Source organism: Heptranchias perlo, chromosome 10 (genome assembly GCF_035084215.1).
Source record: "Heptranchias perlo isolate sHepPer1 chromosome 10, sHepPer1.hap1, whole genome shotgun sequence".
Classification (NCBI taxonomy): Eukaryota; Metazoa; Chordata; class Chondrichthyes; order Hexanchiformes; family Hexanchidae; genus Heptranchias; species Heptranchias perlo.
Genome location: NC_090334.1, coordinates 73,526,909 through 73,554,809, shown reverse-complemented (window position 1 = coordinate 73,554,809; position 27,901 = coordinate 73,526,909). Strand labels below are relative to the sequence as shown.

Below are 27,901 nucleotides of genomic sequence, written 5' to 3'. Positions count from 1 at the left end.
AAGCGGCATATTGTCCTGTGTGGAACACGGCAGATCTGAACTTGTCTAGAACAATGGGAGTCGGAGCAAGTGCCAGAAACAGGTAACCTAGGTGACTTGCCTATTAAGATGAGGTGGGGAAAGGGGAGGAGAAAAATCACCTGCTCAAGATGCCTGCATGCGGCAAAGTTCTTAAAGGAGCAGCTCCCCACAGGACAACAGGAATTCATGTCTTTATATGGAGATTGAATGACAAACATATTCTTCCTCACTCATTAAAACCAGCAGGCATATATTTGTATACATCTGGAAAGATAAATCTCTCACAATGAGAAATGATCCATTTATCACAATAAAATTTTAACAGGAGTCACAAGGCAAATCTACAAAAAACAGTAAATGCTTCCTCACTTTAAAGTAGCTAAGTGCATCTTAAAATGAGTGAGAATTTGCTGTATTTGAAGCCTCTAAGTCTCCTTTTACAAATACATTCACCTTTATTTATCACAAAAATCTGTAAATATTAAGCTTGTTTGATTAAAAAGTCAACTGAACCAGTTCAGGGGACCTTTCAAAAAGTCTATTATTGGCATTATAATCAAAAGCAATTAAAATAATTGCTTCTATTTGACAAGTTAACTTACCTACAGCTTGGACAGAGTCTTAGCAGCTAAAGAAAAGCCTATAGTGGGAACAAGTACTTAAAACTAGTCACTTATTTTAATTGATAAATCAAGGTGAAAGACCTAGACCATACTGGAGGATAATGGGGTTGAATAAAGGAAGAGAAATTTAAGCAAATCAGGAAGCAGTGACTAAGTGACACCAATCTTGAGTTTTAAAAGCCTGAAGATTGTAGATGGAAGGCAAGATTGAGGAGTAAGGAATTACAGTTGAGATACAGGGAAAGACTGACTTAAAGACAGTAATGAGTCCAAATTTCAAAACAGTGGGGAGGACAGTGTATTTGGAGCTCAGAATGAAAGAAGAAAATTCAGAGGAGCACTGACGACAGGAATATCAATTTTTTATAAAACAATAAAAAAAAAAACAGGAAAGAGAGAATGTGAGTGTGAAAAAGGTGGGGGGGGGGGGGGGGGGGGGAGGGAAAAAGAGATAAGAGCGAGCGCAAGAGAGCACGACAGCTTGAATGCACGACACAGGGATATAGAGTGTGTGTGAAACAGAGAATGAGGTTGAGAGCCAAAGAGAGGAATGAACTATCAGATTATGCTAACAATAGTAGAGTCCTTTTCAGACTCTAGCTTTACATGGAGTCAAGAGTTGTTAAAGGGAAAGAAGCATTGGCGCTGGAGGAAATTATCCAAATTACATTCAATTTTCTTATAAGTCTGGTGTCATCAAAGGCTGCAGTCAGCAGCAACGGCAAGGAGCAGATCTTAATATCGCATGATTGTGCCTCTGGTTATTGCTTGGAGCATTAAAAGACTTGGGAAAAATTGCCTGTTGACACCCAAGTGCAAGTCTGATTTCCCATAGTCTTTACTCCTACGCCAACACGTTCAGTTCAGCAAGTGACCATAAATCTGCAATCAAAAGGACACCAGATACAAAGATTTCACAACAATCTGTCTTTACCATGTTCTGAAATTCAATGAATTGTGACCTTAGAATACGAGTCCACTCAAACCAGTTAATTACAAGAGAACATTTTAACCACACATTATACAAGATCATTCACTTACATCTCAAATTTAAATCAAGACAGTTTAGCAGTATTTATTTCTTCATCCATACCTTTGCTGCGCTCATCATTCACATTCAACATGCATTTTTCACCTCTTCTATTTAATCTTAGGCTTTTTGCCTAAAGTGCTTTGGAACATCCTGAGGTCATGAAAAGCGCTATATAAATGTAAGTCCCTCTTTCTTATTTTGAACACAAGCATCATTGTTCAGTTTACAGCTGTATATAAATAATATTTTGGCCAAAATCTAATGTCATTGGTTGCTGCTCATTTACAGTCACAGAAACAAGACAGAAAACTAGCTTTTGCTAGTTGTAACATTCTTTAGTTTTGTTCCAATTCAGCCAATTTAAAAAAAACTGCACAACTACAGATATCTATTAATGTTTCAGGTCGATGACCTTTCATCACAACACAGCAGTTGTGACAAAAGGTCATTGACCTGAAACATTATCACTATCTTCCTCTCTCCACAGATGTTGCCTGACCTGCTGTGTGTTCCCAGAAATAAACAGAAAACGCTGGAAATACTCAGCAAGTCAGGCAGCATCTGTGGAGAAAGAAAGAGTTAATGTTTCAGGTCAATGACCCTTCGTTAGAACTGGAACAAGTTGAAGATTAAGCAGTTTTTAAGCAAGTTCAGAGCCAGAGAACAAGGAGGGGGGGGGGGGGGTGGGGAGGGGAGGAAAGAACAAAAGGGAAGGTAGGGTGGGGCACAAGTGATTAAATGGCAAAAGGGATGATGGTGCAAGGCAAGGAGGGTGGTAATGGTTCAAGTAAAGAAACAAAAGATGGGTCTAGGGGGAGATGTAAATGGCAACATCAGAACCATCACCAGTGCTTGCTGTCTGAAAAAATGGGAGCAGTGGTTCTGACCTGAAGTTATTGAAATCAATGTTGAGGCCAGACGGTTGTGAAATGCTTAATTGAAAGATGAGGTGCTGTTCCTCAAGCTTCATTGGAACAATGTAAGAGGCCGAGGACAGAGGTCAGAGTGGGAGGGGGAATTAAAATGGCAAGCATCTGGCAGGTCAGGGTCAAGCTTGCAGACTGAGGAGGTGTCAGCAAAGCGATCACCCAATCTGTGTTTGGTCTTCCCAATGTAGAGGAGACCGCATCATGAGCAGCGAATACAGTATACTAAATTGAAAGAAGTACAAGTAAATCGCTGTTTCACTTGGAAGGAGTGTTTGGGGCCCTCGAAGGTGGGAAGGGAGGTGAAAGGGCAGGTGTTGCAGATGGGGAGACCAAACGCAAATTGGGTGATCGCTTTGCTGAACACCTCCATTCCGTCCGCAAGCGTGACCCTGACCTGCACCACGGTCGCTTGCCATTTTAATTCCTTTTCACACTCCCACTCTGACCTCTCTCACTGTTCCAATGAAGCTCAATGGAAGCTCCAGGAACAGCACCTCATCTTTCGAATAGGCATTTTACAACCTTCCAAACTCAACACTGATTTCAATAACTTCAGATCATAACCACTGCTCATTCCTTTCACTCCTCCTCTTGGTAGCTTAAGTGGCCACTTTCGTGACCTTGGAATCATCACAGTCCAACTATGATGCTGTCAGGACGACATTAAAACACATGCATTTCCACTACATGATCACCAGATAACGACCAATTAGGTTTGGGAGCCCAATCTGATTTTTTTTCCGATCCGCAGCGCCAGTGTCCCAAGGCCAATTATAACACTCCGAGTACTGTCCCACTGAGATCAGCACAGACCATGAGTCGAACCCTAGTGTTTATGGCAAAGCAGAACATCTACCCAGATTCACTAAGGGCCAGAGGACGAAGCTATGAAAAGTAGGTCCATACCCTGAGAAAGTAAAACTGTTCCCTATTTTACAAGTTAGTTAAATTTCAAATACATTTTATCTTTCCACAACTGACATTGACTTTCTTGTGGGCAGCTGTTGTCAGACAGATATTCCACCATTTTGCTGGGAAAAAATGTGTTTAGGAAAATAGATACATTGTGATGACAAGTTTGCTATTACACATTAGCCCACAATCTGTAGTTAGACTACATTTAGGATGTGCCAAATAATTTGGGAAGGCAAGTACTTATGTCAGATCCTAAATGTCAAGAATCTCACTTAGATCACAATATTCTGAAAGAAATCTATCTTAATATTGTATTTTTCAGTCAGCGCATAGGTAAATTTGCAAGTAAAATCAATATAATGGATTTATTATGGCACCAGTACTAATATTCTGCCAAATGGGATGCAAACAGCCTGCTCAAATACACAATATTGTACAAGGCTAGTTCAAAGGCAAATTTATTACAAAAGGTTAAATCAGCACAGTCCTATTTATCACTGCTGCTGTAAAAGCCACCACCCAGCTTAGTAGGGATAAAAGCTTTGATTTAACAAACCTTCTGCACTAGTTACAGTCTTGACATATATGGGAAGACCCAGAGTCAGACCACTGATGATGGACAAGGCTCCAAAACCTGAAATCTATAGTTTATTCCTCGAATTCAAAAGGTGCTTAACTTATCTGATAATTCAATTTTTTAGTACTAAGTACCCAATTTGCTGTGTCACTTACATTGCTTAATCCAAATTATTGAATAATTCTACTTCAAGTGCAAAAATGACCAAGTTATCAGGAAAAGAACACAGTTTGTATATATTTAAACTGTCACCATTTTAGTCAGCATAAAAGTCAACACTGAATTTGATAAGGAACATATCGCACCATACCTACCCCATCACTGAAAAGGTGAAGTCACAGGGTAGATACCAGGATTATAATATTATTATTCTACCAACCCTGTATGTATAAAACCTCCCATGTTTCACAATTGAATTCAGGTTGGATATGGGGCAATTAAGATTTCAAGGAAATGGGTAGGTGCAAGATTCACAATTTTGCTCTTACTTTCCAGTATGCACTGCTTCAGTCAGTAATTCTACAAATTCATCAGCTGGTCACTAGTTGGTTAGATGTAGGATCCTATCGCATGGCATAACTGTCTTATATTTATAGAATAAATATTCAAATCCTCAATATGAAGCAATTGCTTCTGCACAAGGAATTCACAAGATACACAAGCAATAGTTGTCCTTCTTCTCTCACCTCCTTATCTCTGCTAAAGGTATTGACTCCTTGCTGATGTATGGTTCCTAAAGGGCTGCTGCCTGCCTTCTGATACCTCGCTAGAGTGAGCATCCTTCATGTCCGAGCTTTGCTGTGAGCATACCCAGGCCAATCTACAGCAGGCACCGCAGCCAAGTCCAATCCAGTCCTCACATGCACTTCGAGCAGGGCACACGAGATAACGATCAGATGGAATTCTGGTCAGAGTTCTCCTCCCTAACCGAGGGATACTGGAGCCAAATGTAATACCTCAATTAATGCTGAGATCAGCTAACTCAGCGCAGAATAGGGATCAAATCAGGGGGCCTTTCTGGTCTGAATGGCTCAGCTACTCACTGGGTGAACTCGAGTGAGTCATCGAGGGAACTAGGTATTAATATGAAATTTAACAGCTTTTAGGTCTTGATTAAGATGGCTTGCCGTAACTGATGAATTGAACAATGTATCAAATTATATAAATGTTTCCTAGAATGAATCGCAGTGAAGAAAAACGCAAAAGGACACAGTACATTAAAGTTAATATTTTTAATGCGTTTGCAAATATTTAACAGTCATCTGAGGAACTTTTGAATATGCATTACAAGCAGTCTCATATGTGATGGTTGGAGGGTCAAATGTGCCTCCCTATGGCAATTCAGAGAAACCAAAGTCTGTCAATATGTAATAAATGTATTTTCTGAGCTATTGAAAATTGGCAATAGGTGTTGAAAAAAAGTGCAAGTACTTTAAGGAAAATGGAAAGTGAAAAGGCATTTCAAAATATTCAATTAATTCACACATAGACTGTGGGTTTCCAGAGTTCAAATATAAATAAATAGCCTATCATATTTACATTAGGCCATACTTCAAAGTTGGGTGTTCTAGTTAAGTGGTCATAAGTACTGTAGGTCACTGACTACCTGGTTGAAACCAGAATTTTCTTGGTTCAATCAAAATTTTTTGATCAGTTTGAAATGTTACTACTTGGGTGCTCAGTGTTGGGTTGCAGTAAAATCACAAATGTTTGTGGCATTTACCTTTCTTTCTTGGGGGCAGAGCAAGAGAAGTTGCCTCAGGGTATGTGAACTGCAAGTGAAATACAAGCTAACCCTCACAACCTTTGTCCTACTCATAAGTAATTGGATACATACTTGTACTTCTGAAAGAAGTTTGGAGCTTCAAAGAGTTTGGACCATTCCATTTTACCCATTAAAATTTCATCTGTGATCGAAAGACCTGTGAGGAAACAAAAAAGGGATTGCTTACCTCTATTTACACTTAATACATTAGAAGGACTGAAAGGCATGACTGGAGTCTTAAGAAAAGTTTGATGTAACACAGCACGATACCATCCAAAAAGTCATAAAATTACTCACCTTGTTTAAACTCCTCCATCATTACCGCACGTGTAGATGCAGAGACATTGTATGTCGAGTTTTGTTGTGGGTAGGCTGGTGTGATAATTGGCATGAGATGGTATCTGTCACTTGGGTTGACCTACATGAGATAATAACCCATAGTTGTCACACCTTATAAGTACTCAGACTCAAATTAGGAGCCAAAACATTATTCCCATCATTAAATGAGAAGTTAAATCACTGAAGTAAAGTCTTCATCTCAGATTTTTGATAAAATTAAATATGCATTCAAACTGAAGAGTTGATAACTGATGAAGCAGAGCTATCTTACACAAGTATAATTGTTATCGGAAAAGTATTCGGTACTTCACATACAAAATATAATCTATCAATCCCATACCTCATATTTCCTATATCAATGTCTTCTGTTTAACTTCTACATATCTGATGCATCTTGACCAGACTGCATTTCACTCATTAGGACCTACAGTTAACAAAGTACAACATGGTGCATCCACCTCCAAGAATGTGAACAACACTGCCGCTGGCAACAAGCTATAAACCTACCCGCGGATCCCACACTGGTAGATTCAGATTGCAGTCTTCGGGTTGCTTTAGCAAGACTGGATTAGGCCATTCCCTGCCAACAAAAAGCAACAGCGTTGATATTTCAGAACCCCCTTAGCCAAACATTCTAGATTCTAAAAGCATACTTTTGATAGCAGTTTTGTCTGAGTAACTCAAGTGCTGTTTCACACCAGTGTTCCCAGTGATTGAGTTAATACAGCTTCACCAACAAATCTTTTACTGGTGTAGGCAGGTGGGCAGCACAACTGTTGAAATGACTGGCCGAGTTGGTGGTTAAAAGGTTCTTATGTTATTTAAACAAGGCACAGGTACCAGGCAGAAGCTATCTTGATTCTTAATTCAGGTGGAGACCAGCTTCATTTTGCTTCTGGTTCAGCTTCTTATCCAGCCAAGGATTTATCATGTATTATGAGCATATGTAACATTTTAAGACTATTTTAAGTAATAGTGCTTGGATATTACAGCTTAACTTGTAAAGGTCATTTAGTTATTTGAGGACCCTTTATGACTGCCAAACACAATTTGTGCTACTGACAGTCACCAATACTGTATCCAGCTAATGTAAACCACACAATTCTGCCAATTTTCCCAGCTAGTGATCTCAAACAGTTTTAGCTGCACAACTTAAAATCTGTGAGCACATGTAGTGCTCTCCAGCAGAGTTTAAGTGAGTCAGCCACTACCCCACTCTGGATTTGTCATCAGCATAGTATTTTTTTTTAAAAAACAAATGCATACACTTGAAATTATCTACCATAAAATTCACAAATGAGATACTTTGCTGTAATTTTGTTAGTAGTGTTTATGAATTAGTACACATTAAGCATCCCTTGTTCAGCATTTATGAGAGTCTTCATGAAGTTTAGTTTGGATGACTTATTAGTTAAAACAAATGCAATATGGAACGCTGGGGAGGGCCAAGTCAGACACTGATTTTTAACAGAGCCAGCAGTTTTCACATGGTTTGGGAGGTGGGGGGGGGGTGTCTATGGTCTTGTAGGGAAGACATCAGCTACAAAGATGGTTTGCTACTGTGCCCATAAGAGTTTTTTTAAAAATGACAATCACTTTCTATTTTTTGCTTTTGTCAAACTTTATCATCCTTCTTGCTTATCTTTTCCCCATCATGTGTTTGTCTTTCCCTAAACCCCATTTACAGTTAAATTAAGAAAAATCTCTATGGTCACATATTGAAAATGAGGTATGGGAAAAAATATTTGCCTAAGGACAAGTAATCCAAAATTAAAATAAACTACCCTAGTAACAAAATCTCAAATTAAAATATAGAGTATGTATTTTTTTTTAAAAACTGTGCAGCTAATTAAGACCTCTATTAACTGGATACACAAAATACATTAAAATGAACACAAGACACATCATTCACTTCTGTTGGATAATTTCCAGCTACCGGAATAGACAGCAAAATTAGGACATTTTAATTATATGAACTAATGGATATCTCAAGGCAATGCTGATGGTAAATCATTATTTCATAACGGAAGCTGTTCTAAACCAGGTTATGCACAATGTACCATTCTACTGCTATGATGGAGCTATGTTCAGGTAGGCTGATCTCTAAGGTCAGAAAGTCGAGTTGCTGTTAAGTTAAACACATGATGTGGAGATGCCGGTGATGGACTGGGGTTGACAATTGTAAACAATTTTACAACACCAAGTTATAGTCCAGCAATTTTATTTTAAATTCACAAGCTTTCGGAGACTTCCTCCTTCCTCAGGTAAATGTGACTTCCTCCTTCCTCACATTTACCTGAGGAAGGAGGAAGTCTCCGAAAGCTTGTGAATTTAAAGTTAAACACAGACTAATCAGATTAATTGTTTGGTGAGAGAAGTTTGCAGTTAGGAAGTTGCCCAAGGTTAGGAGTTCCAGCTCCAGGTTAGGAAACAGCATGAAATGACAATTTTCTCTTCTTAGAAGACAATGACAGCCTTAAGTACGATAGGTACTCAAAATTTTTATACAGAATATATGCAGATATAAATTGAACTATTTAACGATTAACAGATTAAACGATTGACGTTAGATTTGTACAGTTCCCAACTCCCAGCAAATATCATGGGGCCATTTTCATCAGATCCAAAAGTTAAAGGTTTAGCAAGCTACATCTCAGTAAGTTAATGTGCGAACTAAACTACCAAATTGTAGGACATACACGTAGGAAGTTAGGAACAGGAGTGAGCCATTCAACACCTCCAGTCTATTCCACCATTCAATCAGATCATGGCCGATCTGTACCTCAATTCCATTTACCAGCATTTACTCCATTCCCTTATTACCCTTGCCCAACAAAAACGTATCGATCTCAGTCTTGAAAATTTTAATTGACCCAGCACCCACAGTCTTTTGGGGGAAGAGTGTTCCACATTCTGATTATCCTTTGTGTGATGAAGTGTTTTCTGTTTTACTCCAAAGTTGGCTAGCTCTAATTTTAAGATTATGTCACCTGGTTCTAGAGGAAATAAGTTTCTCCACATTGACTCTATTGAACCTCTTATTTTAAAACACCTCTCAATCTTCTATACTTAACGGAATAACCTGGAGACAAAAGCCTTTGTACAATCATAACTCCTAGGAGAAGTGAAGTGTAACAAATATTAATGAGTCTACGTTGCCAAATCACTTTACAAATCAGATCCATAGAAAGCAATACTCACCACTTTGAAAAGACCAAGAAGAACTTGTGCACTAGGGTGGACGCAACAGCGTTGGGATATAGTTGGCACGTTCTTGCCACCAACATGGCCCATGACACACCACCCAGAAAGCCTAGTATGTTAGAGTAAATGTTGTGGCCTGTTTAAAAACATAGATTCCTTTTTAACATGGGAGTGATTAAAATGTTCTACCTATTACAAAACTTAATTTACAATTTAACTTTTAAAAATTCTAGGCCATTATAGCAACTTCTTTGACCTACATCAGTGGCTCTCAAACTGTTACGCCCCAACAGTGGGCATGTAATCTGTCCAGGTAGGGTGCAGAGGTGTGTCCAACTTTCAAACTGACTCTTCCCACATGACAGCACGAACAGCCAAAAACAAAAGGGGGTGGGAAAAGTTTTGGAGACAAACAGAGGGGAGGAGAGGCAGGTGAAAGCAGGAATGATGACGACACAAGCTTTGCAAGCACTTTTAAAAACATACACCAGGAGCCATAGCTGATTGGCTGCTAGAGGCTATGACAACTGTTTCTATGAGGGCTCCAAAGTAAAGTTAAGAGCCACTGACCAAGAGTCACAGTCTCCAGTTACTAACAGATAATAGTACTTTACACCTCCACTAAGTTGGTTCAAACTGGAGAAAGACAGGCAACAGGGGGAAAACATTTATGAGTCACAGCTTTTTTTCAGGATGGGTTAAGTGAAAAAATTGATTAGCGACAAAATATTGATTACCTACTGTGGGTTTGGCCTTCCCCACTCTGGAAAAAGTTCAAAGTTTACTTACATGTAGTAAATATTGCCATTATTTTACAGGTGGACAAACATAGTGGAAATTTGTTCTCCGTGCCTTCAGATAATCTACCCCAACTCTCTTATATTTGGCCTGGCTCTGGGCCCGACCGTTAGCCTTTATTGCAAGGGGGTTGGAGAATAAAAGTAAGCTGGTTTTGCTGCAATTATATAGGGCTCTGGTGAGACCACACCTGGAGTACTGTGTACAGTTTTGGTCTCCTTAACTAAGGAAGGATAGGCTTGCCTTACAGGGATGCAACGAAGGTTCATTAGATTGATTCCTGGGGTGAGAGGGTTGTCCAATTGAGTAGAATAGGTCTATATTCTCTGGAGTTTAGACGATCTCATTGAAAAGTATAAAATTCTGAGGCGGCTTGACAGGGTAGATGCTGAGAGGCTGCTTACCCTGGTTTAAGTCTAGATCAAGGGGTCGTAATCTCAAGATAAAGGGGTCGGCCATTTAGGACAGAGATGAAGAAAGATTTCTTCGCTCAGAGGGTTGTGAACCTTTGGAATTCTCTTCCCCAGAGGGCTGCGGACGCTCAGTTATTGAGTACATTCAAGACTGATTGATAGATATTTGGACACTAAGTGAATCAAGGGATATGGTGATAGGGCGGGAAAGTGGAGTTGAGGTAGATGATCAGCCATGATCTTATTAAATGGCGGAGCAGGCTCGAAGGGCCATATGGCCTACTCCTATTTCTTATGTTAAGGACTCAACAACTTGTCCCCAACTATGAACAATTCCAGAACATGACTTGAACTGTGCCTTTTTGTCCAAGTGGTCATTCATCATATCAGAACCTACATGCCAAGTGTCAATAGAGTAATCAACTGGGGTGCATCACAACCAAACACAACTGTTCTCAGCATGCATCCACACTCATTTTCCAGCAGGGATCAGAGGACAGTCATTGGGGGTAAGAATTGTGGGTAATTTTTTCTTTCAGGACATGAGAGCTGTAGCAACCCTAACAGTGTCCCAGATGAGCTTAAGTTTATTCAAGAGACCAGGGATCAAACCTGATCTATAACTCAGTTCCACATAGGGCAGTGCATCGACCAACTAAGCCACTGAATCACTAACTCTGACCAGTGCATCATAAGAATGCTCCTTACTTCTGCTTAACACACTAACTGATCCAGGGAACAGAGCAGCACTTCTGTGTCAAGTTCTCTGCTGACAGCAGTTTAGCCTTGATGTTTTCAATAGGCCTGATCACCTTGTATTAATCACATCATGGCCTTGTCTTGAGTTTCAAGCAGACTTCACACACTTATACATCATGTAAATCAACTACAGAGAATGCCCCATCAAATCATCTCCACCATCTACAAGGCTCAAGGCAGGAGTATGATAGAATACTCACCACTCACCTGGATGAGTATAGCCACAATAACACTCAAGAAGCTGGACACCATCCCAGGGCAGAGCATTACTTATATGCAACTCTATTGTAAACAAAGTTTGTGAAGAACTTACGTTTTGCCCATAATTTAATTGCTCTCAATGTCAGCCTAAAGTTTTCAATGTTTGGTACTAAATGTAGTATCTCATCAGTGACTCTGCAACCTGTTCAATAGGATAAAAAACATACCAGTTTAACACAGTCCAAAAACTTAAGCCTATTTGTCTTGACTAAATTACTTTCAATGGACAAATGCACACCAGTACTTTACGTACTCCAGGTCAGTCAACTGCAACTGTTGCACAACCTTCTGAAACCCAAATGCTTTAACGCCAGTTCATTTCAGCTTTTTGCAGAACAGATGATGAGAACAAAAAGTAATAAAAACATCTGTCTTGAAATTTACATACACCAAAGTCCCCTATTTTAAAATTTGGGACAGTACCCACGATCCAAAATATTTAAATGAAAAGTATAAGCAGATTACAATCACAGCCATTACATTCCACTCATCATGCATGGCTTTGAGTCTCTTTAACCCATACCCATTCTTAGAGTGCCAAGGGAAGAACATCTTTCCCTCAATTTTTCACGCCCAAGTTCACCAATACGCATTCACAATTAATAGTCATTTACCATTAAGACTTCTAATGCACCTCAAGTCCAAGTTTTTAAGTAGCACATCATCTCGAAGATCCAAATCTTCAGGGATCGTCTGAAGTGCCAATCTTGCAAACAAAATATCAATCTAAAACAGAAGATTTGACATTCTGAACAGGTCACATTCAGTTACTTTCCTAAAAGATAATATACATTATGATTCAAATATTAGAACGTTTGTTTTCTTTAGGCTACAATACATAAATCTCACCAGAACCCTTGCATTAATTTAGATTTACATCACCACTTTTAGAATGCAATAAATCTAAATTTCACAATACAACAACACTTTGACAAGGCACACTTGATATTATTAGAATTCATCTTCAGGCTTGCAAGCATCTATGGAGTTAACTTATCCAATGTTTCAGTAACACTGATTTCACACTTATGGACTTGAAATATTAAACATTGCAGAATCACACTAACGATTAGTGACTGGTAGAAGATTAGTATTACCATGCAAAATTTACCTTTTTAAATTAAATTACCTTATAAAAGAAATCACAAATTTAGCTGAAACATGATGCAAACCACAGTTAATATTTAAGAAAGTACCTCTATACCATCAAAGGATAGTTTAATTACTGGTACAAAAGCTTCTTCAACAGCCTGCAAAATAAAGAGATGGCAGTCAATAGAGTGTATAAATGCAATAAACACCATACACGCAAGCAATACGACATTTACTATACCTACTCTTAAATTCCTCACTTCATCTTGCTGCTTCAGCTTCTCACAGAATGATGTGAAGAAGTCAATTCTTTCAATGTGGCGAGGTGCAACACATAGAGCATCAATATCAGCACCTAAAAAAGAAAGAATTTTGCTTTATTGTGCACCATCATGCTTGTTATCCACCATCTATCTCGTTAAGTTTTATTCCCCCAATTCATGGGTTTATTTACTTAAGAATTCCTTCCCCTTTCTCCACTCCTCTCTGAAGGTGTGGACTTTTGCTGGCATATGGTGCCACTAGCATGTGAAGCTCTCCTGTACCATGCCCGAGTGTACAAGGGAAGCTTTGTGTGTAAGCTTGGACAGTGTCAAGCAGGCCATTCAATCCCAGAGGCATCACAGTTGAGTCCAGTATTGTCAACAAACTTCCAGCAGTGGATACTGCTAGTCATTAGGAGCAGGAGAACGTGCTAATTGCCCCCCGCCCCCAACCTCACCATATCACAGGGGAATCAAGGTTAATTGTAGCACTCCAACTGCTGTTCCAACTGAGATTAGCTAACTCAACACAGACTGGCAAGAAAGGCACTTCAATTGGCTTCAGCAGTATAATTATTGGTACAGATGCTGCCTTCGTAGCATTCCCCACAGAGGAAATTAGGTCTGTGGGTTGGGAAAGCAAAAAATGGGGGGAGGGGAGGAAAGAAAGAGATCTGCTCTACCTTTGCAACATTGCCTAAATAATCCTCCCCTCACTAAATGTTTGGCTTATCTTACTCAGGGGAAAGGAACATAAGGATACAGAGAGTAAGAGAAAAGCACCCTCCAAGACCGCACCTGGAATACTGCATACAGTTTTGGTGTCCATACTTAAGAAAAGACATACTTGCTTTCGAGGCAGTACAAAGAAGGTTCACTCGGTTAATCCCGGGGATGAGGGGGCGGACATATGAGGAGAGGTTGAGTAGATTGGGACTCTACTCATTGGAGTTCAGAAGAATGAGAGGCGATCTTATTGAAACATATAAGATTGTGAAGGGGCTTGATCGGGTGGATGCGGTGAGGATGTTCCCAAGGATGGGTGAAACTAGAACTAGGGGGCATAATCTTAGAATAAGGGGCTGTTCTTTCAAAACTGAGATGAGGAGAAACTTCTTCACTCAGAGGGTAGTAGGTCTGTGGAATTTGCTGCCCCAGGAAGCTGTGGAAGCTACATCATTGAATAAATTCAAAGCAGAAATAGACAGTTTCCTAGAAGTAAAGGGAATTAGGGGTTACGGGGAGCGGGCAGGAAATTGGACATGAATTTAGATTTGAGGTTAGGATCAGATCAGCCATGATCTTACTGAATGGCGGAGCAGGCTCGAGGGGCCGATTGGCCTACTCCTGCTCCTATTTCTTATGTTCTTATAAGAGGTGCTAAAGGTAAGCAAGGTGCTTTCAGTAAAAGGATGAAAACAACCACTCTAGATTGAGAATTGTTCTCCCCCTCTGCTGCATACCCTTCACACACCATAGAAGTCTGAGCCAATAATAATTTAACAGACAAATGGATGCCCTCCTGCTCAAACTGTACTTGAAAGGTATTTCATCCTTATGCCAGAGTGTTTGCCAATCAGTGCCTAAAGTTCATGAACTTATGTAGCAGATACGAAGGTCACGAAAAGACAGATGTTTAGGTCACAAGAGCTTAGGAGGTTTGAAAGGCATTGTGTAGTTGGTGAGGACCAGAAACAGTCAGCTTCAACTTTCAAACCCCCTTCATAAGGCAGGATATAGAATCATGCTTGCCCACAGAGGTTCTTCGAGCATAATCGTTGGCCCAACCTTCTTCAGCTGTTTCAGTGACCTTCCTTTCATCATAGGAACAGGAGTAGGCCATTTAGCTCCTCAAGCCTGTTCCACCATCCAGTGAGACCATGGCTCATCTGTGATCTAGCTGCATATACCCACCGTAGCCCCATATCCCTTAATAACCATGGTTAACAAAAATCTATCAATCTCAGATTTAAAATTAACAATTGAGCATAAGGTCAACACAATGCTCAGCCATTCACAACTCTTCCAATAATTAAGCAGCCTAGGCCAGCCTTTAACAGGACTTCGTAAACGTCCAGCTTGGGTTGACAAGCAGCAGGTATCATTTGCCCCACATAAGTGCCAGAGAATAACCATATCAAACAAGAATAAGCTCAACTACCTCCCCCAGACCTCCAATGGTATCACCATCGTTGAGTGTTCCACCATCAATATCCTGTCGGGGTCACCACTGATCGGAAGCTTAACTGGAACAGCCATGTAAACACTGTGTCTACAAGAACAGAGCAGAGATTGGGTACTCAGATGCCTCAAAGTTTCTCCACTATCTACAATTCTCAAGTGAGGAGTGTGATGGAATACTCACCTGGATGAATACTGCGAAAAAAACATGTGAAGCTCACCACCATCCAGGGAAGAGAAGGTCACGATTGGCTCCACTCCCACTGGACTCAATATCGACTCCATCATCAGTTCACTTAGGCTGCATTAGGCACTATCTACGGGACGGCAACTCACCTGGGTAACTTCAACAGTACCTCCTTCCCCAAGACCTCTACCACCAAGAAGGAAAAGAGCAGCAATGGGGTGGGAATACCATCACCTCCAAGTTACATAATCTCCTGCCTTGGACACATATCCTTCATCGTCACAGTCAATATCCTGGAATTCCCTACCTAATACATCATGGGAGCAACATCACCACAAGGCCTGCAGCAGTTTAAGACGACAGCCCACCACCATCTTCTCAGGGCAACTAGGGAAAGGTAATAAATGGGGCTTTGCCAGTGTCACCCACATTCCAATAACAAAAAAAACATGCAGAATTGGGTAATAGATAACTAAGAAGCTTCTCTGGAGCACTCGTATGTCAGGGGTGTCCAACCTTTTGCAACAGGGGCTGGATGCACATGAACCAACCACTGTGGTCAGATTTGATTTTTTAACACCACACACAATCCAAGCCTTGTGTAGTAAAAAGCTAAACTCTTCCTCCCACTGTTCCCCAGCAATCCAAAAACTCTGTACATAACTAACCTTTTTGTTCTTCCCCTACATTTATTCCACAGCTTGGCTTGGCCCACCTTAATCTGCTCCCTTGACTTGCCAACTCTTCCCAATTGGTGCAAAAATTCTGCTCCTTCATTTGGTCTAAATACACCAACGAGGAAGCAGTTTTTCTAACCCTGAACACCTGGAGAGTTTGAACATGCCCCATCTACAAGTAGAACTACAAGTAGGTTGAAGGAACTCGCAGGCTGAACGTGACCAATTGGCTAGGTTTTTAACACCATTGCTGTAAATTAATTTTTCTATTTAATCCAAAACTGGGTTCTCGTACCCACTCCTATCCCCCCGCCACATTAAAAAAAAGTACCTAACTGATCACGCCCAGAGACCGTGGAAGACATGTAATGAGAAGTCATTATCAACAGGCTGGAACTTTAACCAGAACTAGTGGATCGACAGATCTACAGAAAGTCAGGACAACGCAAATTCCCCTCAGTGCATTAGCGACACTATAGGTATAGGGATCTGCAACTTCTGGAGCTAAAATTCCATTTCGCAGTAGAAGTACGCATCTGCAGGTATGTGTGTGACAGAATGGAGATACCCAAATAGCAAATTTATTATACATATTAATGTATACAGCTTACCTTTTGTATGCACTCCTAATCTGTAGGAACCAAATGTAAAAATTTTCCCACCAACATTCTCTATTACCGATGGTGGAAGGTTCTGAAAAACAATGAAATTAATTCTGTAAAACAGGTCATCAGCAATTCACATGCTCTTCCATAGAAGAATGAATCTACATTTCTATAGTGCCTTAACAGATCTCTCATGGTCCCAAAATGCTTCACATACTGTGAAGCAAAGTGACTGTTGCTATATAGGTGAACAACCAGGTTCCACAAACAACAACAATGAACGATAAGTCAATTTTAGGTGATGTAAACTGAAGAAAGTGTGTTGGTTAGAACGCCAGGAAAACTCACTCCTCTTCTTCAATTAGTGCTGTAGGAATTTTAAAGTCCACTTGAACAGGAAGACAGGGGCTCGATTTGATATCTCATCTGACAATGCAGCACTCCCTCAGAACTGCAGTGTCAGCCTAGATTACGTGCTCAAGTCCTGGAGTGGGGCGCAAACTTTAAACAACCTTCTGACTCAGGAAATGCGTTTGCTACCAACCGAGTCAATTGATTATTACAATAATGAGTGCACATAAGTACACTATTTTCCCAAACAGTAGAAAAGCTAGACTTATTCAGTGTTCAATGACCTACGCAAGGTCCATTGGTGCCAGCTCAGTACATTTTATAGATTTACAAGAGCCTGTACTCCTTCACAAAACTGTAGTTTAATCTAGTTTCCTGATCTGTTAATCCCCCAATCCTGCTCAAGTATTCAACACAAGACATGCTTCAAATATGCTTGCGGCTATTTACACAAAATGAATTTTTAAGTACCCTTTAGTTTGCTCGATCCCCGTGCATGATTTATAATTTTTTGGGAAGGACCATACACCCTTTCCCACTTGATAAAAAGTTTCTTCCTTGAACATGGTCATGAGTCTATCTTCTCCAACATATCTAGTCCAAATTTATGTTGCAAGTGGTAGCTAATAGCATGCAGCACAGAATCTACTGAGTTTCCAATTAAGTATTGTCCTTACCTTAATTTCACTGGTATCCCGAATCCACTCTTTAACTAAGCTATTTAGTTTCCCCAGTATTGCAATTCTACAAGATAAGGAAGCAGTTAAAATATCACTGAATGCATCATGACAAGAACATTTTTAAATTAGAGAATTACTTTACCTCTCATTTGTTTCCTTTAGTTAGTGGTTTACAATATTTATACAAGTGAACCTGCTGCATGGTCAACTCAAATTTGAATAAAAACAGAAAACATTGGAAATCCCGATGAAGGGCTACCCTCAAAATATTAATCAATCTTTCTCTTTCAAATACTGGCTGACCTATTGGGTATCTGCAGCATTTACTGTAATGTCAGATTTCCAGCATTCATGGATTTTCATTTTCTCTCAGCTCAATATGACCAACTGGGTGTAAAAATACAATGAAGTCAGTGCTCCAAATTAGTTCCAACAGAAAAATAATATACATAAACGCTCCATGTTGGACAGTCAGTGACAATATAAATCCCCTACAGATTCACCATCTTGCAACCGCTTCGTGACATAAACAAAAACATTTTGCACATGGGAACAAGCAGATTCTTCCCAAAACATAGCCACTTGAACCTACATTTCCCATTGCTCCAATATGCATAAATCCAATTTAATTGGGCATCTTAGACTATGCAACAGAGAACATATTAGATGATGAGGAATTATGAAGGAAAGGGTAAGGAAGTCAAAATCCTCATCTTCTTTGGAAAAGCAGAGGCATCAAGGTAATCTAATAGAAGTTTTCAAAATTGTTAAGGGAGCTGACAAAATTGATCCAAATCGTTGTCTATGGGGCCTTCTGTCTTGGGGCCTCAATTATTCACAATATTTATTAACGACTCAGATGAAGGCATGGAAAGTCTCATATCTAAGTTTGCCGATGACACAAAGATTGGTGGCATTGTAAGCAGTGTAGATGAAAACATAAAATTACAAAGCGATATTGATAGATTAGGTGAATGGGCAAAACTACGGCAAATGGAATTCAATGTAGGCAAATGTGAGGTCATCCACTTTGGATCAAAAAAGGATAGAACAGGGTACTTTCTAAATGGTAAAAAGTTAAAAACAGTGGATGTCCAAAGGGACTTAGGGGTTCAGGTACATAGATCATTGAAGTGTCATGAACAGGTGCAGAAAATAATCAATAAGGCTAATGGAATGCTGGCCTTTATATCTAGAGGACTAGAGTACAAGGGGGCAGAAGTTATGCTGCAGCTATACAAAACCCTGGTTAGACCGCACCTGGAGTACTGTGAGCAGTTCTGGGCACCGCACCTTCGGAAGGACATATTGGCCTTGGAGACAGTGCAGCATAGGTTTACTAGAATGATACCTGGACTTCAAGGGTTAAGTTACGAGGAGAGATTACACAAATTGGGGTTGTATTCTCTGGAGTTTCGAAGGTTAAGGGGTGATTTGATCGAAGTTTATAAGATATTAAGGGGAACAGATAGGGTGGATAGGGAGAAACTATTTCCGCTGGTTGGGGATTCTAGGAGTAGGGGGCACAGTCTAAAAATTAGAGCCAGACCTTTCAGGAGTGAGATTAGAAAACATTTCTACACACAAAGGGTGGTAGAAGTTTGGAACTCTCTTCCGCAAACGGCAATTGATGCTAGCTCAATTGCTAAATTTAAATCTGAGATAGATAGCTTTTTGGCAACCAAAGGTATTAAGGGATATGGGCCAAAGGCAGGTATATGGAGTTAGATCACAGATCAGCCATGATCTTATTAAATGGCGGAGCAGGCACGAGGGGCTGAATGGCCTACTCCTGTTCCTATATTTCTATGGCAAATAAGGGGAAAACAGGTTAAAAATTAGAATAAGTCAGGGCAATTTTTATTTTATCTAAAGGTTTTTAAAAATTAAATCTTGGGATACGGGCATCACTAGCAAGTCAGCATTTATTGCCCGTTCCTAGCTGCCTTTGAGAAAGTGGTGGTGAGCCGCCTTTTTGAACCGCTGCAGTCCGTGTGGTGAAGGTACTCCCACAGTGCTGTTAGGTAAGGAGTTCCAGGATTTAGACCCAGTGACAAAGAAGGAACAGCAATATATGTCCAAGTGAGGATGGTGTGTGACTTGTGAGGTGATGGTGTTCCCATGTTTCTGGGTGGGGGGGGGGTCGTGCCCCTTCCCTAACCAACACAAAAGTGCGTGGAAAATATACACCAGCCAAAGCAAGTTAGTCAATGATTAAATAAAATGAGAACTTCACTGACAATCAGAACATCTGGAAAAGAAAGGCTATATAAAACTAGTCTTTGCAAGACTAAAATGAGGCCTATTATGGCTGATTCTTATGGGATTTACCTGTGCTGCAGCTCCTCCTCCTCTTCAAAGACTCCAAAAGGTTTTAGTGCTTCAATGAGTTTCTGAGTAAGCACATAATCATTTTCTTTTGGCAAAGCCAAACTAATTGGAGATGTAATACCATAATGTTTGTGTGTTTGGGGCTGCAGGGATCCTTGATTTGCAGCAGGGCTGTGGAACAAAACAGTAAAAATGTCTTCAAACTATACGGCAATTGAGTACTTACTGTCTGCAACAACATTTCAGATTGGAAGAGAAAATTATGTTTATTAAAGCACTCGGGATACATCAAAATTATTTAACTCGTTCAACAAATGAAACATACTTACTCTAGCATTAAGCAGCATCGCCTCACACTGAAATTCATCAACTGCATGCAATAAAGACATTAAAAAACACACCATCACATATGATCCTCCATTTGGTATAGCTACCATCGTGATCACTCGTCCAAAAGAAAAGCAAAACTTCACTGCCTCCACAGACAGAAACAACTTAATTTACAATGCCAGAGTCGGAGCTCTGGTGGATGAGGTAGGGGAAATAATGCTGGAGGAGATGGCAGAGACAGCCTTGGAAAGATTAAGTGAAAGGATTTTAAATTCATGCCTCAGCATCCTATTCAACCCAAGCAAAGCTTCTGACCTCATATCCTCTCCGCCACAAAGACTGCCCTACCTTTGTAATATCGCCCCTTCTCTCCTACATCAGGCCATTTTCCGCTGAAACCCTTATTCATGCCTCTGTCACCTCCAGACTCCAATGCACTACTGGCCAGCTCCCTAACCTCCATAAATGTCAGGTCATCCAAAACTCAGTGCCAATTTGCTACCATGCATCAAATCCCATGACCCCTGCCCTCACTGGCCTATATGAGCTACTGGACTCCCAAAGCCCCAAATTTAAAATCCTCCTTGGCCTAGTCCCTCCCTATCTCAACGTCCTGCAGCACTAAATCCCACCCCCCTGCTCCCCCTCCCTCCAAACTCTATTCCTCTGACTCAGGGCTCTTGTGCAAGCCCTCTTCCCTTCACCTCACCGTAGCAGCCACTGTATCCCCATATCCTGGAATTTCCTTACTAAATTCCTCTGCCTCTCCACCTTCCTGTGAGAGACTCCTTAAAAGCCATCTCTTTAACCAGCTTTTGGTGACACATTGGCTTGGCATCCATTTTCCCTGTGTGTCTCTGTAGCATCGAGACTTTTTTCTACATTAAAGATGCTATATAAACGCAAGTTGTTTCTCAACTCAGTACATTGGAGGGGCAGATGGTTGTGGAGGGCAAGCAGGACTTAGTAAAGGGTAGAATATAGGCAGCTGCTGTGGATTCTAATTCAGTTAGTCTAACTATATTTCAAGAGATGTACAAACCAAATATGCCGCTTATGCCACTCAAAATAAATGACCCATATAACCACGAGTTGTGAATTAATTCCCACTTCTTCCAGTTATCATTTACAACAGGTGTAATCAAAGTTAGACATTTTGAAGTCTGCAAAGCTCAAGTCATTTCACTGGATTCTGAAGCTGAATGTTCAACAATAAAGACACTCAGCCAAGTTCTTCTATTTACAGTTGCCATGATGGGCACATATATAATGGAAAATGAAGCATCTACCCAAAGAGGAGACCCTAGAAACGCCTTGAAAAGGGAATATCATAATTTATTAGATCCAATATAGAATGGCAGCATATGCTCACAGTAAACAGCTTATGAATTTGTAAACTAAGAATACTGCCAGTGTCCTGTGAAAAAATGTAAGGAATCTTACAACACCAGGTTATAGTCCAACAGTTTTATTTGAAAATCACATGCTTTCGGAGCTTTCCTCCTCCCGAGAGCTTGTGATTTTCAAATAAAACTGTTGGACTATAACCTGGTGTTGTAAGATTCCTTACATTTGTCCACCCCAGTCCATCACCGGCATCTCCAGTGTCCTGTGAGCTTGCGTTATAAAAGTGGAAGGAGAACCCCCACCGGTAACATGCACAGGGATTTAGAAACTCACTACTTTTTGCACAAATCGACCCACAGCAAACCTAGATTTATGAAGAACTTTGTCAGCTCTATATTTTGCTCATCAATTCAGGTGCAGGTCACCACAGATGAGTTTGTGAACATATGATTTGCACTTATCACAATACTATACTTATCTGAATGTCACAATATGAGTTTGAATTATCAGCAAACAGCTGCCCTCGCAAATCAAACTAACATTTATCCAGATTTCTACAAAATTAGCTAAGATCGAGTACAATGCATGTTGGAACACTTTCATGAGCATGGAAGCACTGCAAGCAACAATGTCCAGCATCAAAGGAAAATTGCCATGGTGCATGCAAAAGAGCAGTCTATATTAACATTACAGATCCAGCAGTCGCCAAGAAATTATGTTATCCAATATTGAACACATTTGCCCAAAACATTCTCTAAGCGAGCCAACTTGACACCAGCTGGCAACGTGGAGCAGGATAACAACAGAGTGCAGTGGAAGATGTAAGCACATTGAAAACAAAGCAAAGGAGCTAATGCACTACCACGCACAACCACAAGCACGCCAGCCAGCATCCCCATTAGCAAGTTAAAAAAAGTTCTCCTTGTGTTGTACAGGATTACATTTTAACCTTATATTAAATGTAAAGCATTTTAGCTGCAGCTAAGTGCACAACACTGTCTTTGTGGCAGGCTACATAAATGCAACTTGCATACTAACATTAAGAAATCAAGTCTGGATATGTGCAACAGAGTCAAGAAATCCAGGAACAGGGTGATAACAGTGGATCACAGAGAGAACAGCGGTACAATATGTTAGTATCACGTTTGTTTTTTTAGCTTTCCAGTTTATACAAAAACGAAGCTGGAGAAAAAAAGTTATGGACCCATCATGCCCACTTCTTCCATAGACCATGCACAATTATGGACTCTATCCTCATCTCACTTAGCAGAGTTACTCCCTGATGTCCAAAGGTATCAAACAAAACTGCAGATCATAAAAAAACCCTCACCACCTTTAAACCCTGGCTAGCAGCAATCTATAGCAAACACAGCTCCCATTCCAGTAACCATATTGTCTCATGATCACCTCAGTCTGTACCTATCCCTTCAACCTCCAATCCTGTTCTTGGCCAGATTTCTATCATGTTTGAAAAGGTTAAAATCGACAAAGCATCAAAAGCTTTCAATGTTCCACACATTGAGGCTGGCTAATGTCAAGTATGCATGTCAAGAACTGTAGTTCTGCACTCAGTCCAAGTTGGTAATACCTTTGTACAGCCAGTCATCTGTACATCTTGGTATTTTCATTGCCTGGCTCATGTCTCTTCAACCACACCCCAACTTTTCTCCACTGGAATCAGAGTTTCTACATATAACCTCAAGCCACATGTCAACCATTTTCCACTGAGCCCTCAATTTCCTTTTTTTTAAATAAAAAAGGTAGCATACACAAAATATTCCAAATGTGGCCAAATCAGTGATCTATACAAAATTAGAATAAGTTCCTCTGACAGTCAAATGACCTTAAGATGTACCTTAACATATGATTAGCTTCACACAGACAGGGAGCTTTATGATCAATAAAGCATACCCAAATCATTTTCCAACATCACTAATGGACACTTCAACAAGTATGTTTTTATTACTCCCAGCTCCAATATCTCAATTTTTCCAGTCTACTTTATTGACAATAATAGTCATTACTCCAATGAAATTTTCTTTCTAGATCCCTCAAGCTCTGAGCACACCATCCTACATTACAGACAAAAAAGGAGAAAACTGCTAAAATTGGAAATCTGAATTAAAAATAGAAAAGCTAAAAATATGCAGCAGGTGCATCAGCATTTGACCTCCTCCCTTAAAATTTCATTACACTACTGATGTGCTGGTGCTGCTTCCTGTTTTCAATCAGGTCTTGAGAATTCCATTGACTACTTCCTATTTCCACACTTAACGTGGTCCACCCGTCTGCCTCTTCCCTTTCTAGACTTCTCTCCCCACCTCATCTCTGGTAACAAGCTTTCCAAAGGCATCTATTTTAAAAATCACAGAATCCCATAACTCACTGGATTACATTTCTTCCCTCCCTAATCCCTGTAAAGACACCAACTTTTTCTCTCAGATCTTCAGTCTTGGTCACATATCCTCTGATGACACCACTTTCAAAACCAGTGATTCTGAAATGCCTTTTTCCATAGCTGCAGTTCTACCTCCATTTGTGGTTGACACCGTAGACCAATTTATCATGCCTCTGTTCTCAACAGGTGCTCACAACTCACGGTTGAGAGATGCTGGCCTTAATCATTACTTAATTTCAGAATTGTCATATGTTACCTTAAAATCTACAAAACCGGAGTTATTTCTCTGGACCAGTCAGAAGCCTGACAACAGAACAACCACACTTAACGTTGAGATAAAGCCTGCCTCAGCAAAGTTCAACTCAATAGTCATTCAGCTGAGCATGGCTAACAAACCAGAATTGTAGTCATGCAGAATATTTAGAATTAACATGGGCAAATGAACCCAAACAATGTTACTATTTAAAAACTACCCAAGAGATCGGTATCCTCTCAAGTACAATTAACCCTTCCACTGGGAAGGAGACAAAAAGTAGAAGCATACGGCACTATTACAACAGCAGTACTTATGGAACTTTACCACATGAAAAAAAAGCTGCTCCTAGCATTTATCATGCTTGATAACATACTCTCTCCCCAACACCACATGGCTATATCCTCACTACACAAATCTGTCTTTACTCAAATGGGCACATCAAAGACTATTTAGGAACATGCGCAATCCCCACAGTTGAGTGAGCAACTTTTTTTAGTTTCATTTTATAGCCTCCTTTAATGCAAAAATCTCATGTCAAAAAAAGCAAAAATTACTACTTTTTTCTAGCAATTTCATCAGCTCCTGAAGATGTCAACATCTTGCACAGTTGCAGAGATTCTGGTCACTGTTCCATACCTTAAAGTGACCATTCTTGTGGAAATGGAAAACTAATTCTTACCCTACTTCATCCAGGAGCATGGAGGCGTCCTCAGTACAGACTAAGGTTCAAACCTGAAGCCTTTCTGGTACAGATCATCTACTCGCTTTAACCAGGAGAGCCATCAGGCTATACAGTGACCTATTCTTGAATGTTTTAAAATGAAACATTTTTGTTTCTCCCTCCTTTTCCTGCCAATTTGATCTGCTCCCATCTCAACTGAAGCTGTTGACTGCTTGCTGGGTAACAGACCCAAAGAAACCGAATAGCCTCCAATGCCGTGCTCACTTTTCACGTGCAAGCCTAGACGATGAATATTTGAATACAAAATGCATTACAACCAAGCCTAATTCTATCCACAAGTTTACCTCCAGTGGGGCTAGTAGATAGCCATGAAGTGCAGGAATCCAGGCTGACTTTCCCTTCCCTAGGCATGATTAAAGCCACTTGTAGCTTTTCTACCCGCACCCTAGGTGAGACAGGCCAATTCAGCCTAGAACGCAAATCAAAGTGGGGACCGACCTAACCCACATGCCTCAGCTGCTCACTGAATCAATCACCCAAGACATCAATGGAGCTATTGATCATATTTTCAAGATCATCAGGACTCTCCCTCTCTGAGGAAATTATAGACTATGTACTTTCCCACTGGGGTTTCCAATCAGTGAATACAAAACTTAGTGAGTACTGCTTTAGGAAATGAATCAGGAACAAAATTTTGCTGATCCCCACCCTTCTGGAAGAACACCCATAGCTAATATCAATGGACACACAAGTTCTCAACAGATTTTCAGAATATTAGGACTTAGTGCAAAACTATAAACGCAAGGAAAAATGTAATTCCGTCCTTCTTCCCTATTTTCAAAACTTTTCAAAATTCACAAAAAATCTGTAGGAATCCTGATTGAAACCACTTAGCCCATGAAGTTTTCGATCACATTTTCAAGTCGCCTTCATTTAAAAGAAAGTCCACCCCATTTTCCTAATCCATATTACAAATTTGAATTTATTATTTTGGATTATTTCTGTTTATATGCAGTGGATCTATCCGCTACAAAAGCCTCTCATTATTTGACCATCAGCATAGTATTAGGGGCTTATGTGCACAAGAAGTGTTTAACATTTCTTTACATTTGTATTACGAGCAAAGACCTATCATGCATGTTACCCCTGTGTTCTCTCAAGTCCAAGGGACACAGACTTGAATGTATCTGGTGCACAACTGGCTTAGCCATCCATCGTCGGATCTGCCTGAACCATGTCAAGTACTATTGGGCCTCGCTGGTCTCTGCCAAAACTGCACACTACTTCGGAGAATCCAGGAATGCAAAGATTACCCCTAGCTTCTTTTCTCCACTGCAAACATCTCCTTAAACTCCTCTTGCCTGCCCCCTCCACCAAGCACAGGAAGTTCATATATTCTTTGTCACTAAGCCAGAGACCATCCATAGCCGTTTGCAACCGTGGCATCTGATTTGACCCCAAGCTGAGGTTTGGACCCCATATCCTCTCCATCACAATTCTCCATAAAGTTCAGCACATCTAAAACTCTGCTGCCCGTATCGTAACCTACAACAATTCCTGCTCACCCATCACCCCTTTGCGCACTGACCTACACTGGCTCCCTGACCACCAACACCTCCAATTTAAAATTCTCATCCTTGTGTTCAAATCCCTTCATGGCCTTACCCCTCCCTATCCCTAACCACCTACAAACCTCCAACTCTGGTGTCCTGTGCATTTCCCACTCTCTTTACCACTGACTTCATATACATCTTTGTTCAGCATCCTGCATTTAGAAGTAGTCACATCCATCAGGGAAGGTATTCATCAAGACTGGGCCTCTGTTATACAATATCTGTTACCTGCTCCCACTTTACCCCTCTCCTACCTTATTTCAGTTCTAAGAAAGGGTCTTACACCAAAAATTTTAACCCACCCTTCTCCTTTACAGACACTGACTGACCTGCTGTGCATTCCCAGCATTTTCTCTTTATCTCAGATTTCCAGCATTGGCAGATTTTAATATATATTTATGCCTTTGTAATATGCAATTACTCCAAGAGATCCACATGCTACTTCCAGTAGGCAGCATCACGCCACAGGATGTGAAGATGAGTTCACTCTCAGTTCAGGAAAGCCAAAGCGTAGCTGCCTGCCTTCTCTCTCACATACAGCCATTAACTCTCTCTAAACACTATAATACTAGAAATTAGTTTCTGTCAAGACTACAAAATAGTTACTTCGATTTGCAGGGAGGAAAAAAAGTTCTCCTGCCAAAAGTTAAGTTTCCCCATGTTCGCCAAATGAAACAAGAGTTTTTTAAAATGGCTATTTGCACATCCAAACCAAAGGGGCCATGTAGCACTGCCCGTCGTAATGGTTTCAATTAAACTTGCTTACCAAGGTCATCTTTTTAACATGCTAGGCGGTGGAGATCCCATTTTGATTACATCAACATCTCTCATACAATTTATCATAACGAGGGTGGGTTTTTTTTAAATTAAAAAGCATAAAAAGGAACACATTTGAAGTGGTTTGGAAGGAAAATGGCATTTCAACAGGTAGAATTATGCCAAATAAATGTTTTAAATTATAATTAACTCGGCGATTTAAAACAGGTTTTTTTTTTACAAACACAAAAAATGATTCCTCACAAGCTCGAATTGCAAGCACTGTGCCCCAGTCATTCAAAACACCGCATGTAACAGTCAAGAAAAAGTCACGAAAGGACCGGCCGTGTTTATTTAAATAGATTAAAAATCAAGTTTAAAAACAGAATATTCCATAAGCCTCCCCCACAACAGGGCCCGGAGAGAGAGCGAGAGAGTAAAAACCATAAAATAAAAGGTCCATTTACTGTAAGAGCAGGCCCGTGTCGTAGATATTTCAGTCCGCTATAACTCAA

At 40.3% G+C, this 27,901-nt stretch overlaps 1 protein-coding gene across 1 annotated transcript in view; it reads right to left on the bottom strand.

Moving 5' to 3' along the window:
- Positions 1-27,901, bottom strand: part of papola (poly(A) polymerase alpha) — a 51,803-nt gene that overhangs the window by 23,338 nt on the left and 564 nt on the right. The window contains exons 2-12 of the mRNA XM_067992024.1: positions 20,005-20,175; positions 17,671-17,737; positions 16,649-16,730; positions 12,975-13,084; positions 12,834-12,887; positions 12,252-12,363; positions 11,690-11,779; positions 9,404-9,542; positions 6,710-6,782; positions 6,161-6,281; positions 5,936-6,020 (exon numbers count right to left, since the gene is read on the bottom strand). Of these exons, the coding sequence (XP_067848125.1) occupies positions 5,936-6,020; positions 6,161-6,281; positions 6,710-6,782; positions 9,404-9,542; positions 11,690-11,779; positions 12,252-12,363; positions 12,834-12,887; positions 12,975-13,084; positions 16,649-16,730; positions 17,671-17,737; positions 20,005-20,175 (1,104 nt within the window). The remainder of the gene's footprint in view (positions 1-5,935; positions 6,021-6,160; positions 6,282-6,709; positions 6,783-9,403; positions 9,543-11,689; positions 11,780-12,251; positions 12,364-12,833; positions 12,888-12,974; positions 13,085-16,648; positions 16,731-17,670; positions 17,738-20,004; positions 20,176-27,901) is intronic.